This window comes from Bombus pascuorum, chromosome 8 (assembly GCF_905332965.1).
Source record: "Bombus pascuorum chromosome 8, iyBomPasc1.1, whole genome shotgun sequence".
In the NCBI taxonomy this organism is placed as follows: domain Eukaryota; kingdom Metazoa; phylum Arthropoda; class Insecta; order Hymenoptera; family Apidae; genus Bombus; species Bombus pascuorum.
Genome location: NC_083495.1, coordinates 13,315,599 through 13,330,721, shown reverse-complemented (window position 1 = coordinate 13,330,721; position 15,123 = coordinate 13,315,599). Strand labels below are relative to the sequence as shown.

At 31.7% G+C, this 15,123-nt stretch overlaps 2 protein-coding genes across 6 annotated transcripts in view; both read left to right on the top strand.

The window, feature by feature from the left end:
• LOC132909885 (mannosyl-oligosaccharide 1,2-alpha-mannosidase IA) overlaps positions 1-15,123 on the top strand; it is a 689,092-nt gene that overhangs the window by 614,460 nt on the left and 59,509 nt on the right. The window lies entirely within an intron of this gene.
• On the top strand, positions 5,090-9,360 carry LOC132909911 (uncharacterized). Of its 3 annotated transcripts, XM_060965138.1 has the most exons (6): positions 5,090-5,180; positions 6,264-6,383; positions 6,519-6,969; positions 7,792-7,908; positions 7,983-8,073; positions 8,950-9,360. In XM_060965138.1, exons 3-6 carry the CDS (start codon positions 6,743-6,745, stop codon positions 9,136-9,138), a joined length of 624 nt encoding a protein of 207 aa, XP_060821121.1. In that variant the 5' UTR covers positions 5,090-5,180; positions 6,264-6,383; positions 6,519-6,742; the 3' UTR covers positions 9,139-9,360. The 3 variants fall into 3 exon arrangements, 2 of the variants coding, with proteins under 2 accessions (XP_060821121.1, XP_060821122.1); XM_060965139.1 differs by lacking the exon at positions 5,090-5,180 and having other exon boundaries at positions 5,624-6,383; XR_009658639.1 differs by lacking the exons at positions 7,792-7,908; positions 7,983-8,073; positions 8,950-9,360 and adding an exon at positions 7,283-7,407.

The following is a 15,123-nucleotide window of genomic DNA, read 5'->3' as shown; positions in this document are numbered from 1 at the left end:
TGCGTTATTAGATGTAATTGCGAACGAATAATTGGTATAAGAATTAAGACAAACAATATTTTAATATCTCAATATTTGAATATTGTGATAAGCACTGTTTTTCAAAGTTTGAACGACATAAAAGAACACACGCATTATTCAAATTATTCGATGCACTTTACCCCACGATGCAGCACGCACTGACGGGGACTGGCAAAAGGAATTAGGTGGAACACGCGTGCGCGTTTTCAGGAAGTGCGGGGGAAAGCTGGAAATGGTGCGAAAGACCGTCTGTGCACTCTATAATTTACTTAATTCACCGATGTCTCGAAACACGTCCACTCCACTGTTATTATCGCACCCTTCAGACTCGTCCGCGGAAAACTTTCTCTTTATTTATAAAGACTTCCGGGGGATGGTTGAAATGAATATTTGTACGGCACCACAAGCATCAAATATCTGTTAGTTTCCGAGAAGCATGGACTTCCTTGGGAGCAAGTATTATAACATTAATCAGCAACTTCTACTGTTGACTGGCTTGTGGCCGTACGAAAAGTCCAAATTAACGATCATTCTTAACTTCTATATGCTGGCGGTCTTCATAGTTGGTTTGATCATTCAGGTATACTCAATCCTCATATAAGACGATTCGCTGAAAACACGACTTCGATAGAACACGGTGGAAAAATTGCGATAACCTTCCTATAACACGATAGCCTTCTAACATGAGTTCGATTACGATACGAATTAAGCGTGTTATAGAAGGATGTCCTGTACTTCCTTTAATCTTATAATTTTTTGTGGTTGTTACTGTGGATTTTCCTGCTATTTCTGTTGCAAGTTCAATCTATTATGAAATATTTTCGCGAGCCAGTGCAGGTATTATTCAACAATAAACAGGTAACAAACAATTGCAGCTAACGAATATTTTCACTTCGGTGTACAATATTGACGACTTTATTTCCTCTTGTGGCTACATGATGGTAACAGCAATATACATACTGAAATACTGCACGTTTTATTGTCAGACCAAAAAAGTGAGTTATATATACTAACGTGTGATCGTTGGGAGACAACTGTAGTGAATTAAGGATTTTTGTTTCCAACTGCAGATGAAGATATTGTTTGAACACGTCAAACATGATTGGGACAATATTCAACACAACGAGAACGAATTGGATATATTACGGAGTCGTACGTCTACTGGGAAGCTCATTACGATAGTTGCCACAAGTAAATTTATTTTACGAATGGAGAAATGTGAAAATTTAAAACACTCGAAAATCAATAATTCATTCGCTTCCATTCTTATTTATCCACGATCTTTTGTTATATGATTTCTGCACTTTTTTTAACATGTTAACGAACAATTTTTAACCCACCTAAGCCTATCACCCCTCAAAAAGGATGGTCGTACAATAATTTTCGTATTTATTTGGCAATTCTTAGCGGCGTTGTTTCTATTTAACGTTATTCTTCTATTTGAACAGTTCATTATCATCGACAGAAAGTATCATTTAAAGCCATATATCTGGAATATCTGTATAAATTTCGAAACAATGTGATGTGTTCTATATATAAATATTTTTCCACTTTCTGCATGCTTATTTTTATATTACAATATATTACTCTTTAAGGTGAAGTCAGCTGATAAATAGTGATTTTAATGATCCTAAACACTTTAGTATTTATGTTATGGTCATCTTCATAATTTCAGCAATAATCGTCATGACTTCGATTCTATTTGCCGTATCTCAATTGCTGCCAGTCATTATCAATATCGTGATACCTGTAAACGAATCTCGATCAACCCACTCGGCCAATATGACATTTATTATCATACAATATAACGACTCGTCTTATTTTGCATTATTTTCTTTGATTATTGTTAATATTTTGGGAGCAATAGTGATGACAACCACTGAAACGACTTACGTGATACTCTGTCAACACCTTGTTGGGATGTTTACAATTGCAGGGTAAGAAATATTAGCTATAATTTCTTTGTTTCACCTATATTAATTATAACATTATTACTTATGACATTTAATTGTAATTAAACATTTAACATTTTGTAATTATAACATATAGCAAATTTTTAGAAGTATTTTTTACTATTTCTTACTCGAATTTGATTTAAAAAAAAAATATATATATATATATATATCTTATCATTCTTTTAAATTGTAATATTCATTAAGATATTTTTCATGTTTCAGTAATAAAATTGAACATGCGTTAGATTGTGACAAATATGAAATGTCTCCCATATGTAAAAACATCGTGATTTTCTTAAGAATTGTAAACGCTGTGAACACACACAAACGATGTCTCACGTTAGTATCTCTAATTTTTAATCGTTGAATAATATTTATACGTGTTAGCAGGTATAAAATTGCATTGATAAATAGACAATATATTCAGTATGAAGAAGAACGGTTGTATATTTTATAGTTACCGTTACATGAGCTAAATGTAAGAGATAATTATGGCAATTGCATAAAATTATTATAACTATAAACTTAAAGAAGAAGAAAATATAAATATATTCTGTATGTTGCTTCAAAATATATAGAGTATATATGATTTTTTATGTTGTTAAAGGTTTTTTAAAGGCTTAATGAACACTTTCGTGATGACTTACACAATTATGCTTTTTCTCGGCATGGTTTCTCTTATTGTTCATCTCATTTACGTGAGTAACTGTTCGTCTTCATAAAAAAGAAAAATGAGTATTAGAAAAGACTTGGAAGAAAGGAATAGATAGAGTCAATTAAATAATAAATCTCCAAAAAGACGATCGAATTAGTTTCTTTCTATAACAGGTGTACGAACTGATATTTCTCCTGTTTAATATTAAAAAAGCTCTGTTAATCTCATTAGTAATTATCCTTCATTTCGGCATAATGTATTTTGGTAACTTCACCTCGCAAAATGTTCGAGAGCACCATGCTGCTATTTTCTTTTATGCGTGAGTACTTTGTTTTTCTGGTTTTTACTTACAATATAAATTATTTGTATTTTCACGTGTTGTGATTTGCGTGTTTACAAGATTTTCTTTAAGTTATTTAACAAAGAGAAAGGTGATGATATAATAATAAAAAAAATCTAAAATCTAAAAATAAAATACATGATAAAAATATTTCGATTTAATTACAAGTAAAGAAATTTAAATAAGTAATTTTTTAGTTTCCTAAGAATTGTCATAACTGTAAAGCGATACTTCTGATAACGAATTAGAATAAACATTATGTGACGTCTTACACGTCTCTAAAATTAAACAATTTTTATGAAAGATTTTACTAACTTTAGATACAATTACTGATTGTGTTTCGCATACTTTACAGATACAGCGCGAAATGGTATGAAGCTCCCATATGGATACAAAAACTATATCTTTTCTTGATGATAGAAACTACAATCGACGTAAAAATAACTCTTGGTTTCTATACCCCATCGTTAGAAGGTTTCTTCAGGGTATCTATAATTTGTTGAATTTTATATTTATTTTTACTGCCATTAACTTTGGGTAATTTTACATTCGTCATTAAGATCGACGACTCTTTTTCTAGCTTGTAAATTTAAGCGTCAGTTATCTTATGGTGTTTCATTCCATGCAAATAACGAAATAAGAAATTTTTATATTAGTCGACCAGTTTAGAAATTTAATTGAATAAATAATATTTCAGTTATTAAACTGCAATTTATATTCTTCCTTTTTCTAATGCGTGACACGAGAAAGAATTTTTTAATTTCAGTTTCAAAGTTAATATTTTATGCGAGTATAAAAACAGCAGTTCTTCCCTTTTGTTTGAGTAAGGTCAAGACCCCCGCTTATGAAACGTTTATTTTTTCACGAGAGTCCTTATATCGATTTTCCTTTGCATTTCTTTCCCCGTATACTTTCCCCGTAACACACATTCGCACCCCTTCACGACGAATCGATATCTTCTGACACACAAAAGGAACTTCTTTCTAAGGAATCCTCATCCTCCTATCCTTTCTCTTATTTTATCGAATTTATATCAAAATCACTGAATAATATTATTTAACATATTTTTATATATTTCTTTTCCTATAATAGATCGAATACTTTGATATAAGAAGATAATTCTGCAGGATATTTCTTTCGTACAAATTCCTTATGTACATTTATGAAGATCAGTGGCACATGTAACAATTACATTTACTTTTTATTCAACTATAAATGATTATGCAAATTTATATTTTTGGGGATATATTTAAAGATAATGGAATCTAGGCAGAGAATTATTTTATCTACTAAATATTATAAATGAAATACATAAAAATCCGCAGTTTACTTTTTATAACAATTCTATTGCATTGGAATTTTATAGAAACTTGAAACGAGGTACTTTTACCTTCAACTAATCCTATAAAATCTGCATCCGATTCTCTTCCTTAGAAATACGATTTACAATTCTGCGTAACTTTTGCTCAATACTATCGCTCGAATTTCACTCCGATCTTTTCAAAAATCACTGTCTTATCTGACAATCGATTTCTCAAAATCTGAAAACGTTTGACATACCGTAGAGAAAGGTTCTAACGCACAAAACACATAAAAGTTTTCTATAATAAATGTCGAAATATTTTCGCGTATCACTGTGCATAGGTAAGTGTACAACGAACAACAATCAAAGGTAGTTGAAAAATATAAAAAATCTGCATTTGTATGAATTTCAGAAAATAGGAAGCGATGTCGAGACACTTGGCGCGACAGTAATTATAATTTCACCCCTAGATATATTTCTTTTACCTTCGGTTGAATTTCTTTTTTCACCCTCGCTACACAAGAAACCGATGCAACTATCGATCCTTGCAAATTGCCCGTGCTGTCAATCATTTTTGCCACTTCTCTCCATATTTCCCCACTTCTCTTCATATTTCCCCACTTCTTTCGATATTTTCCCACTTCTCTCTTGATATTTTGCCACCTCCTTCTCCGTATCTTGCCATAAATTCAGAAAGGGGGGGATTGTATACCTGGCAACCGATTGATCGAAACACACTCGTGCTTCAGACTTCGTAGGAGAATGACGTGCGTCAGGAGATTCGACTACTCGTTACTAAAAAAGCTTCTGCTGGTTTTAGGACTCTGGCCAACTTCAAATTCAAAGTTTCGTCTATTTCAAGTCACTTTCTTTTATACGGTTTACATCGGTTATCTACTGCTCGAGGTAATCTTAATAATAACTCTTTTACATTTTCTACACTAATTTTTTACACGTTCACACGACGCAGATTTTGCGTTTTACTCTTTACAACTTTACGCCATATACTATACGTTCAAATGATTCGATGTAACAAGCTATAATGTTATTATAATTTTATTATACAATTCGATTTTATGTCGTTGTTATCTGGTCATTTACGCTGGACGAGATTTGTTTATCGATGAAATTCCTTATTTTATTAATAGTGACGGTAATCAGCAGTGATCATCGCAGTGAAAGTGTTTGAATGAACTTTCGCGAAAATTATGTTGTTTTTCAATTTCAATTTCATTAGGTAGTAACACATCGCATATATATTTCAAAAGTGCCACGACCCAGAAACAAATTTTGCTTTGTGTTGGAAGAACGTCAGAACAAGGGAGATTCGACAAAAACGATGTTGGACCAGAGTTTCGTAAGATGGTGTTATTTTTTTAAAAACGTATGTGATGTAAATACGGGATCAATTTATGTTGCAAGTCAATGTATCGTTCGACGAGTTTCAGTGAACTATGCAAAAGCATTTGATGTGAAAGTGTTTGAAGAATATGTAAATATATAAAAGATCGAATTTGTAACGACGGGAAATTTATCGTGGGCGAGAAACACTACTCGAGCTTTCAGTGGAAATTTTTCACATCGGTGTGAACAGACGCGTAAAACACTAAAATTGTTATAATATCGTGAATCCATTTCCGAATATATAATTACGTTTCCAAAAACGTGGAAATTAATTTTGTGAAAAGTGTCTGCATATTTCTGGCAGTTGAAAATTGATTGAAATCTGAAATCACTTGGTAATCTGTTAGGATTAATAGTTTTAGAGCTACAGCGAGAGAGCCGAATTGATATTTAATTAAATTCGTGGGTTGTGTCTTTAATTGTGGAATGTTTTCCATAGAATTGTAATTCTACGTTACACCGATGTAATCAACGAGAGTGCTATATCGCGTATTGATCTGAAATATTCACTTAAACGGAACAGTGTACTTTTTCGAGCATCGCATACGAAAATTATAATTTTCTCAAGTACGCGTATATTTTTAGACAACATGGTTTTACACGTTTGAGTGCGACATCAATTGCGTGGCGAATATTCTGTCCATTCTTCTACAGAATCTGATGGTAGTTTTCAAATACTTCTTTCATCATAGACATATGACTACCGTAAGTTTCCGTTTGCAACGTTAAATTTGTTATTTAGAAAATTTACAATTCTTATTATTATTTTGCTATTAACAATTATCATTCAACATTAACGTTAACATTAATAAAAATTAAAATTCACGATCGTATTGTTAGGTGTATACTTTGTACACAGCGATCGAATTCGACTGGAAATTCTTAAAAAACGATAAACCGAGCATCGAAATTCTTCGGAAATATGCAAAATTGGTGCATATTGTATTGATATTGCTGATGAGTATGAAATTCCTACCGAAACAAAAATATTCATTTCTGTTATCAATTTTGCGGTGTAAAAATATGTATGAATTTTAGTGTCCATATGTTCCACTGTCATTGTCATGGTTTTCATACATCGGACACTGCCTGTTCTTCAAATACCAGAAGAAAATTATACTAGATTCTGGCAACGACCGTTTGCTTTGAAAGCATTAGGAAAAACTATAAGTTATCCTACTTTCTATCTGATCTCCTTCAATTTATGGCTTAATAATATAATCTTGACAGCTTTGGAAATAACTTTTATGCTTTTGTCAGAACACATATGTGGATTGTTTAAAATTGCAAGGTAAAAATAAGATTAATCGGTAAATGTATGTAAATCTGTTTTATACTATTACCTCGCTATACTATAATGTTCACGTTACAACGAGTAATTATTTACATTTTATATATTACATTATATATATATATATATATATATATATAATATATATATATATATATAATGTATTATATAAAATATATAATATATATTATATATAATATTATATATTATATTATTAATATATTATATATAATGTAATATATAAAATGTAAATAATATATATATGTGTATATTTTATTTTATATCTATATTTTATTATGTGAATGATTTTCAGTGGGATTATGTATGTATGTTGGACACAAAACAATTAAGTCGATTAAATGTTTCTGAGCATTTTCTGTGAATAATATCAAAAATTAAAACACTATATGTACACTGCACATACCAAATACTATTTACGGTACGAAATCATTAACAATCATTGGTGGGAATTTTAAATCCAATTGCACAATTTTAATTTTTCCAAACGGAACTGAATATTTTCATGGAATTTCACTTAATTTGTTTTTCTTTTTAATTAATTTAGGGTATTTCTTAATTCTTTAGAATTAATTTAAAATTTCAAGTAATATTTTCAACATGTGATAATCGTGGGAAAAATTTTTCGCCGTAAGCATGTGATTGTAAAATTAATTAATTATAAAATTATAAAAAAACATGTACAATTTTTGTGTCACTTTGATGTTTTTAATGTAGCACTATGTTATAAGTATATATTTATAGCATTACTAAGCGATTTGATAAAAGAAAATCAATGAGTGATATCAATGTTTATCGGTGTAGCTATCACTTGAGGTACGCTGCCAACGAATATATTAAGGAAATTTCTGGATGCGAGAAAAATAGTGACGTTTACACGAAGATAATATTCGCCGTGCGTGTTCACATAAAAGCGACGAAGTTAGTAGATACCTGCGATAATTTCTTATTATATCTATCAAGAATTGGGACTAGCCTATTTTAAATCTTTTAAGATATGTACAGATCATATGGGACATTTTTGAAACACATTACACCATTCTAGTATTTTTTGGTATCTGTGGAGGAACCATGGTGTTTGTGAGCGTGAGTAACATTGAATTTTCATGTCAACCACATAAATATTAATTTTTTCATTGCGCGTTAATAATTATTTGATGTATATACAAATATATAAGTGGAGTCTGTCTCTCTGTCTCTCTGTCTCTCTCTCTCTCTCTCTCTCTCTCTCTCTCTCTTTCTTTCTTTCTCTGAATATATCAATCAAATTTATGCAAATGAATTTCATTTTGTAACTGAGAATGTTATTGCTACATACATCACGTACGATGTCAAAAAACAAATTTTTGAAAAATGATTTTCAGAACTTGAATATTTTACAAAGTAAATAGTATATTTAAGATAATAATTATCGTACGCTGCATAATTTTTACATTATTTCTAATATTATCCTCTTTTAAAAAATAAAAAAGCTTCCTTATTTACTATTAATAATAAATAAGATCTAAGGTACTGTAAGTAATTTGGAAGTTGAAGTAATGAAATTTACAAAATTATTGAATTAGTTCTATCAATCGTTGCAAACGAACGACGAGGGACGAATAATAATGATAATAGTCACCCTTTTATTATCTTTTATTTGTTACGCTACATTTACAACGTTCTTTGGCCAAAGACTAATCGATCACAGTTTAGGTGTCTTTTACGACGCGTAAGTATTCCATTTATCGGATCAGAATATTATTAACTTTATTTTAATAATAGTAATAACGATAATTATATTGTGTATATTTATACAAATTCATACTTTTTTGGAGATAACTAAGACAAAAGAAATTAGAAAAAGAAAAAATTGTTTAACGTTTCTTATTTACTGATTTACTTATTTAAAAAAATATTTCTCTTTTATAAAAAGGAAGGATATATATAGAAAAATGACATAAATTCTCGTATAAATTTTAGATACAATACTCGTTGGTACAAAATCCCCGTGAAAGCTCAAAAATTGTATTTAATGGTACTCACACGAAGTGTAAAGGCCTGCTCGTATTCCAAGGGCAAATTATTTATTTCGTCGTTACAGGGTCTAACCGCGGTAACACGATTTACTTCTGTCACAGTATAGTCCAATCAATGGAGCTATTCGAATGAATTTGATCTGATCTAACGAGAATTTCTGCATAAATCGCTGTCAAATATCATGGAAAATCAGTAGTTGCGCCTCCTGAAAATTTTCTGCTAAGTTCGATGGAAGTTCGCCGTAGCAAACATGACCACTTTCTCGATACGTTTCTTAAAATATGTCTTCTAGATACGCGTTTTTATCGTCTCTATTTGTTCGTTTTTAAACGCTGTTTGAGACAGAATTTGTTGCAAAATTTGTAAACATAATATGGACGTTGCAAAATAGTAAGAACCGAAAACACAGCATGTGTATTATCACGCGCCCGAAATTCATCCTTTGATGGACAAATCAATCTTGAATTTTCATGTCAACGACATAAATATCAATTTTACAATTTATGATAATCTAGATTTGGGATCCTTAGCCTTAGTATAATATGTGTGCAAAATCAGGTCAGCCGATTACGTCTCGCACAATCAGCTTGTTAATTACGACAGGTTGTAACAGTTTCCTATCCTGTGACTGCAAAATGAAAGTTTTGCCACTGGTCCTAAATTTGTTACGCGTACTTTGCCATGCCAGTTACCACAAGCAATCAAAAAAAATATCGACGTTTTAATTTTTGCAACTTGCAGAATTTTCTGAAATTTCCGCGATATAATTCAATTCTAAATTTTCGTAGTTTTCAACTTTTAAGGGAAATTCTGCGTGCATATATAAATAGTACTGGGAAGCCCGGTGAATTAATGCTATGAAATATTGAACGTTGAAATCCGATGAAAAGGTTCCGAGTCGATAAACTCCAAATTCGGAAGCTGGTTACTGTAAAAAATATACTGTTCATCGTGCAGAAAATTGAAAGTTATATTCTGACAGCTCCTAGTAGTTTTTCCACACTAAATTTGGACCGAGGATCCAAATCCAGATTATCATAAATAAAGATTGATATGTCCTATGACTTTCGGGCACGCAAAAATACACATGCTGTTTCTTCGTTTTTTACTGTTTTGCAACGTACCAATTATTTTTAAGATTTCGCAACAAATCTTGTCTCAAAGAGCGTTTTTAAAAGAACGAAAAATACATATGACTTTTTGTATAGAAATGCGTTCTGAGAGGAAATATTTAAAGAAACGTGTCAAGAAGATAGTCGTGTTTGTTATATCGAATTTCCACGAACTTAGCAAAAACTTTTCGGTAAGCGCAACCCCAAGTATTCATTTCTTATGACATTTGACAGTGATTTATGTAAAAGCTCTCGTTATATCAAATCAAATCCATTCCAATAGCTCCATTGACTAAACTAGTGTCAGAATATAAATTTAGAAAGTAGATTTTTGTAAAATTTTTTTCTTACATTTCAGATCACGAACACAACGTTTTCGTATGTCACGTACTTCTATTCCGTAAAAAACTAACGTTTTTAAAAAAGCTGATAAAAGATGAAACGAGACATAAATGATGTTTGCCCTAATAACGTTGACATTTAACAGCCTGTTACGTATCATTGATGTTGTTTGCACAATATGTGAAATTATCCTCGACATATTACTGTTTATAACTGTATTTTCGGAAATTAAAAAAATTGTTGTAAATTGTCTTTTATATTTTTATCCCTTCTTTATGGATTTTATCTCTACGGTATTAGGTTGCGTTTATTAATTATAGGGATAATAGGTATTTACTTACGCTCGTGAATATCTATGAACATTCATTTAGACTCATCCAATTATAGACAAACAAACAGGTGATATAACAGGTGATCTCTTCGAATTAATTGGAAGTTTTTCGATAAACGATGGAAAATATGGATTTTTGAAGGACATCCAAACAAATCTGCAAATAAACATCATATTAATCATTTGAAAAATTATTTCGCCAGAAACGGAGGTAACATAATATTCTATTAAATATTTTTGTAAATCGTTGGAAATACTGTATTTATATGTACATATACAAATATCATGTAATAATTATCTATTAATTTAATGCACAAATTTTATGTTATGCACAATATCTTTTTCATCCAATTTAATTAATGAAGATACATATACAGCTATTTATATTCCGTGGTGGTGGTCGAAATTCTTATCCGCTATGTCAGGAAGGCATATTGATTTTTCATTCCCCTGTCATAGTTCTCCCATAACACACATTTTTACTCTTTCGTAGAAAATCGATATGCCCCTGTTACGCTAATGCCTCTCGTTTTTAAAGACACATTCTTTGTTTGCCCTCTTACTTTTATAGAAATTGTACTTTGTGTTCATGCTCCACTTTTAAACAGATTATATTAATTTAATTATTGAATCTCATTTTTGTTACGATTTATTTTAATATTTGAGTCTCCTTCCGTTATGTAAATGGAATTTAAGATTACATACACGAAGTGTGTCAATATGATTAAAATTTAATTTCTATCAAAACGTAATCAAATATTAGAGATCGTAATAATTAATATTTTTAATTTATGAATTTTTAAGAATTCATTAACCTTCTTCCCCTTTTCACCTTTCTAGCCGCGGTCAACGTCGAGATCATGTTCTACATATTCCATTGCATAAATTTGCAATTCAATAAACAAGAACATTTGCATTTTTCCCACTCATTTTGATGAGCTAACTTACCAGCCGAAAAATAAACTATAACCCAAATCTAATCCAATTCTGGACTCTCCGATACTGCGGGATACCATGTACAAGAAAGAATTTACGTGTACAAAAGAAACGTGTTTCAGTATTTAGCGTAACATAGTTTAATTATCATAAACAAAACTACTTTCCTTCCTGTTGTGTAGTTCCATAACCAAAAAGCACTAAATAAAAAATGTAAAATAACACTAAAAAAAAAAAACACACGATCTCGTACTATGGCCGGCTACGCGCAAAGTTTCCGTTCTGGAAAGACATTTTTCAACAGCAATAAACGTCAAGCAACAGCGTGGACAGTACATGGCACGTTCTTCTGAAACTCTTTAAAGCAGAACAGTAGAATCGAACAACTACGCTTCCTGTTTCTACATTATATGGCACTGTCCAATGCCAAACGATCACACCATGGTTCGCAAATCTCAATTTTCCATTAATCTGAGAAAATTGGACTTGTACGAGATCTTTCGTAAAATCCACATTTTCCAGCTACGTTGATCGTATTGACACTTTTAAGGTGAACTTCTCTTTCAATACATTCACCGCTGTCAATGTACACTTTGCATCCCGTCGATGCAATTATTTAAACAATACTATGGACAGAAGTATTTTACTTTTATTTCTGTGCTTTTCAGGCATTGGCAGACAGATATTATCGTGCCTTCTAAAAATGTCAAACGATGCGGGCAATTATTAATGATTTTGTCAATTATTTTAACCAAAAGTACAGCTGTCTATTGAAAACGATTGGAAAAAGATCGAAAGAAAATGTGAAGTACACTTGCCTTTAATTGCAACCTGTTGCATTCGCGTCGAAATTTCTAAACGTGGCTTAGCGTTCTATTAGTTTGATCATCAGCCATGGATTCTCAGCTATGTCTTCTTCGAGAACAGACTCGTACACACAAGCTCTATGTATCACTGGTGAGGATAGGGAGCAACTTGTTGCACAGTGAATCAGGAATGGGCAAGTATAGCGCAGTGGGGACGATCATGCGTGAAACAGACGGACACGGAAGGGAAATTGACGTCATTAAATTTCCATAACATTGGAAACAGGCCATCGGCCGGTTTCCCAACTCTGACTCATTCAAACGTAAAAACACGACAAACGATTGCACGAGTTCTCACGAAGTGTGCAATCAACCCCATGATTTCATCCCTAAGATAAAACATTGTAGTCGCACACCGATCGATTAATGGAACTGCAGCTTTTAAAAGCCAGCTATTTGTTTCTCCTTCGTTTCGTTTACTAGTTGCATTAAGTTACATTAAGGTTCGTTAACTTTTCAAAGCGTCGAGCAAGAAAAATGTAGCTGAGTTAATACACGAGATAAAGAGGGCATAGGAAAAACTTGTTGCAAGTCCACTGTCATAAACAAGTTTTAGCCTTCCTGCAACGATGGACGAACCGCAAAATCCGCGCTACAGACTCGATAAGATTTTCTTATCGGTGATCGGACTCTGGTCGTACGATAATTCGTGGCAAACGAAAATGAAAAGAGTTTTTGGCGCGGTGATGATGGTCTCTCCTGTAACGTGTCTAGTATGTGTCTTTATTTTATTAATTTAGATACTTTTACATTTCCTTTTTTATGATTCAGAGTTCCTTTTAATTCAACGCCTTCGAATTTATAGATAAAGGGCATCGCAAAAATCCTTCGAGACAACTGGCGATCTCTAAAAGTAACGAGGATGGACGACAAATAGTTTTTAGATACGCGGAGAAAGAGAACTCCTGTGTATAATATTGACATGTAAGAAATTCTACTTCGAGTTTCTTTATCTCTTTGATATTTTTGTCCTTCTTTCTTGGTACTTTTTTGATAATAGAATTATTTACACGAGCCATGTGTTGCCGTGATATTGTTTCTTTCCTTGATTTTCCCTTTGTTATTTTGCAAAATAACGTTGAGTTATTGGTTGTTGAATACTCTTGAATATATTGACTAAATTTATTTATTACTGTTCATTAATCATTTATTATTCCATCTGTAATATCGTGTAAAATGTATTGCGAAAAATCGCAAAGTAACTGCAAATATTGTCTCGTTAAAAAATTATCCTTTTAAAATAATAATATGTACATACATTTGCCTATAAATAGAAATTTTCATTTGATTCATTGAAATCAGCAATTTCATATCGTTGCAGTCATGGTTTACTTATCGGAATGCCGCCGGCTATTGCCTGCAAATAATAAAACCTCCGGGTATGGATATTTGCGAATCGTCTGCAAACTTCTATATAACTACAGAGTATATTACAGCCAATAAAATATATTCTGACATTACATCGTTCGAGGCGATTCTCCTCTTTTTTGAGGAACGATAGCCACACTATGATCCGAAATAACAGTAGTCGTGTTTACTTATCACGTGGTCGCGCTGTTTGAGGTGGTTCGGTAAGAAATAATAGTAGTAATTCATTTTATTATCTTAATTTCATTGCGGTATACACAAAAGAAAGAGACGTAACATTCTCTTTTTTTATATTAAATTATGTTATACGTTAAACGAGCGTCGTGTAAAAATGTGATTATTTTATTTGTTTCAGGTAAGTAACGTTGATCGTCTTAGAAGAGAGAATAAATTACCCGTTGAACGAAACCTAAAGCAACCTAAAGGTATCGTAAACATGTATTATTTCCTCTGCTAACGAATGTTATAAAATATCTAAGATATTGGGTTCAATGGGTCAATACCATCTAATGACAAAATTCGCAATCACTTAATTGCTAACTCAATAATACATGGAGAAAAATGCGATAAAATTAAGTAAAAATTAGTAACATTTGGAAAATTCTACTTATTTAGTAGGAAACCGAGTGGAGATGAAATGAAATATGTTTTCAAAATGATAACATAGAACATATTTTTGGGTATAGCTCGAAAACTAAAGCTCACCATCCTATATATGTATAGGAGAATGTTGTTCAGAATGATGATCTTGACAATATATTTCAAACGCATCAAAATCGACGAGAAGGTAACTATTTGGCATCTTGAACGAAAAACAAATATTCGTATATATATTTCGTAGTAACGATATATTAAGTATTGCAAAAATACTCACGTTCGTGGTGCACTAACACGAAATAGTCATAGTAATCACATGATTTCCACAGTTGTATGACAGCGACAGTTTTATTTTGACACTGTTGCACCGATCGTATACACGTCACTTTTTACGTGTTGGCTGAAAATTACTGGCTAACCGCGAAATATTAATATGACATTAATAGTAATACAATTTTTGTTCACTTCTGGTCTTTTCTTATCCTATTCGCGTGAAATTCATAGGCTAAATTTAACCCCGCTCCATATTACATATTTAGTTAACTTATTATCTCATAAAGTAAAT

What these genes read in the sequence shown, in the direction of transcription:
- LOC132909911 (XM_060965138.1), top strand. Translation starts at nt 6,743, where the DNA reads ATGGTTTTCATACATCGGACACTGCCTGTTCTTCAAATACCAGAAGAA. An exon ending in GGATTGTTTAAAATTGCAAG is followed by an intron (nt 6,970 to 7,791) that starts GTAAAAATAAGA and finishes TTATCGGTGTAG; the next exon opens with CTATCACTTGAGGTACGCTG. An exon ending in GTTCACATAAAAGCGACGAA is followed by an intron (nt 7,909 to 7,982) that starts GTTAGTAGATAC and finishes AAATCTTTTAAG; the next exon opens with ATATGTACAGATCATATGGG.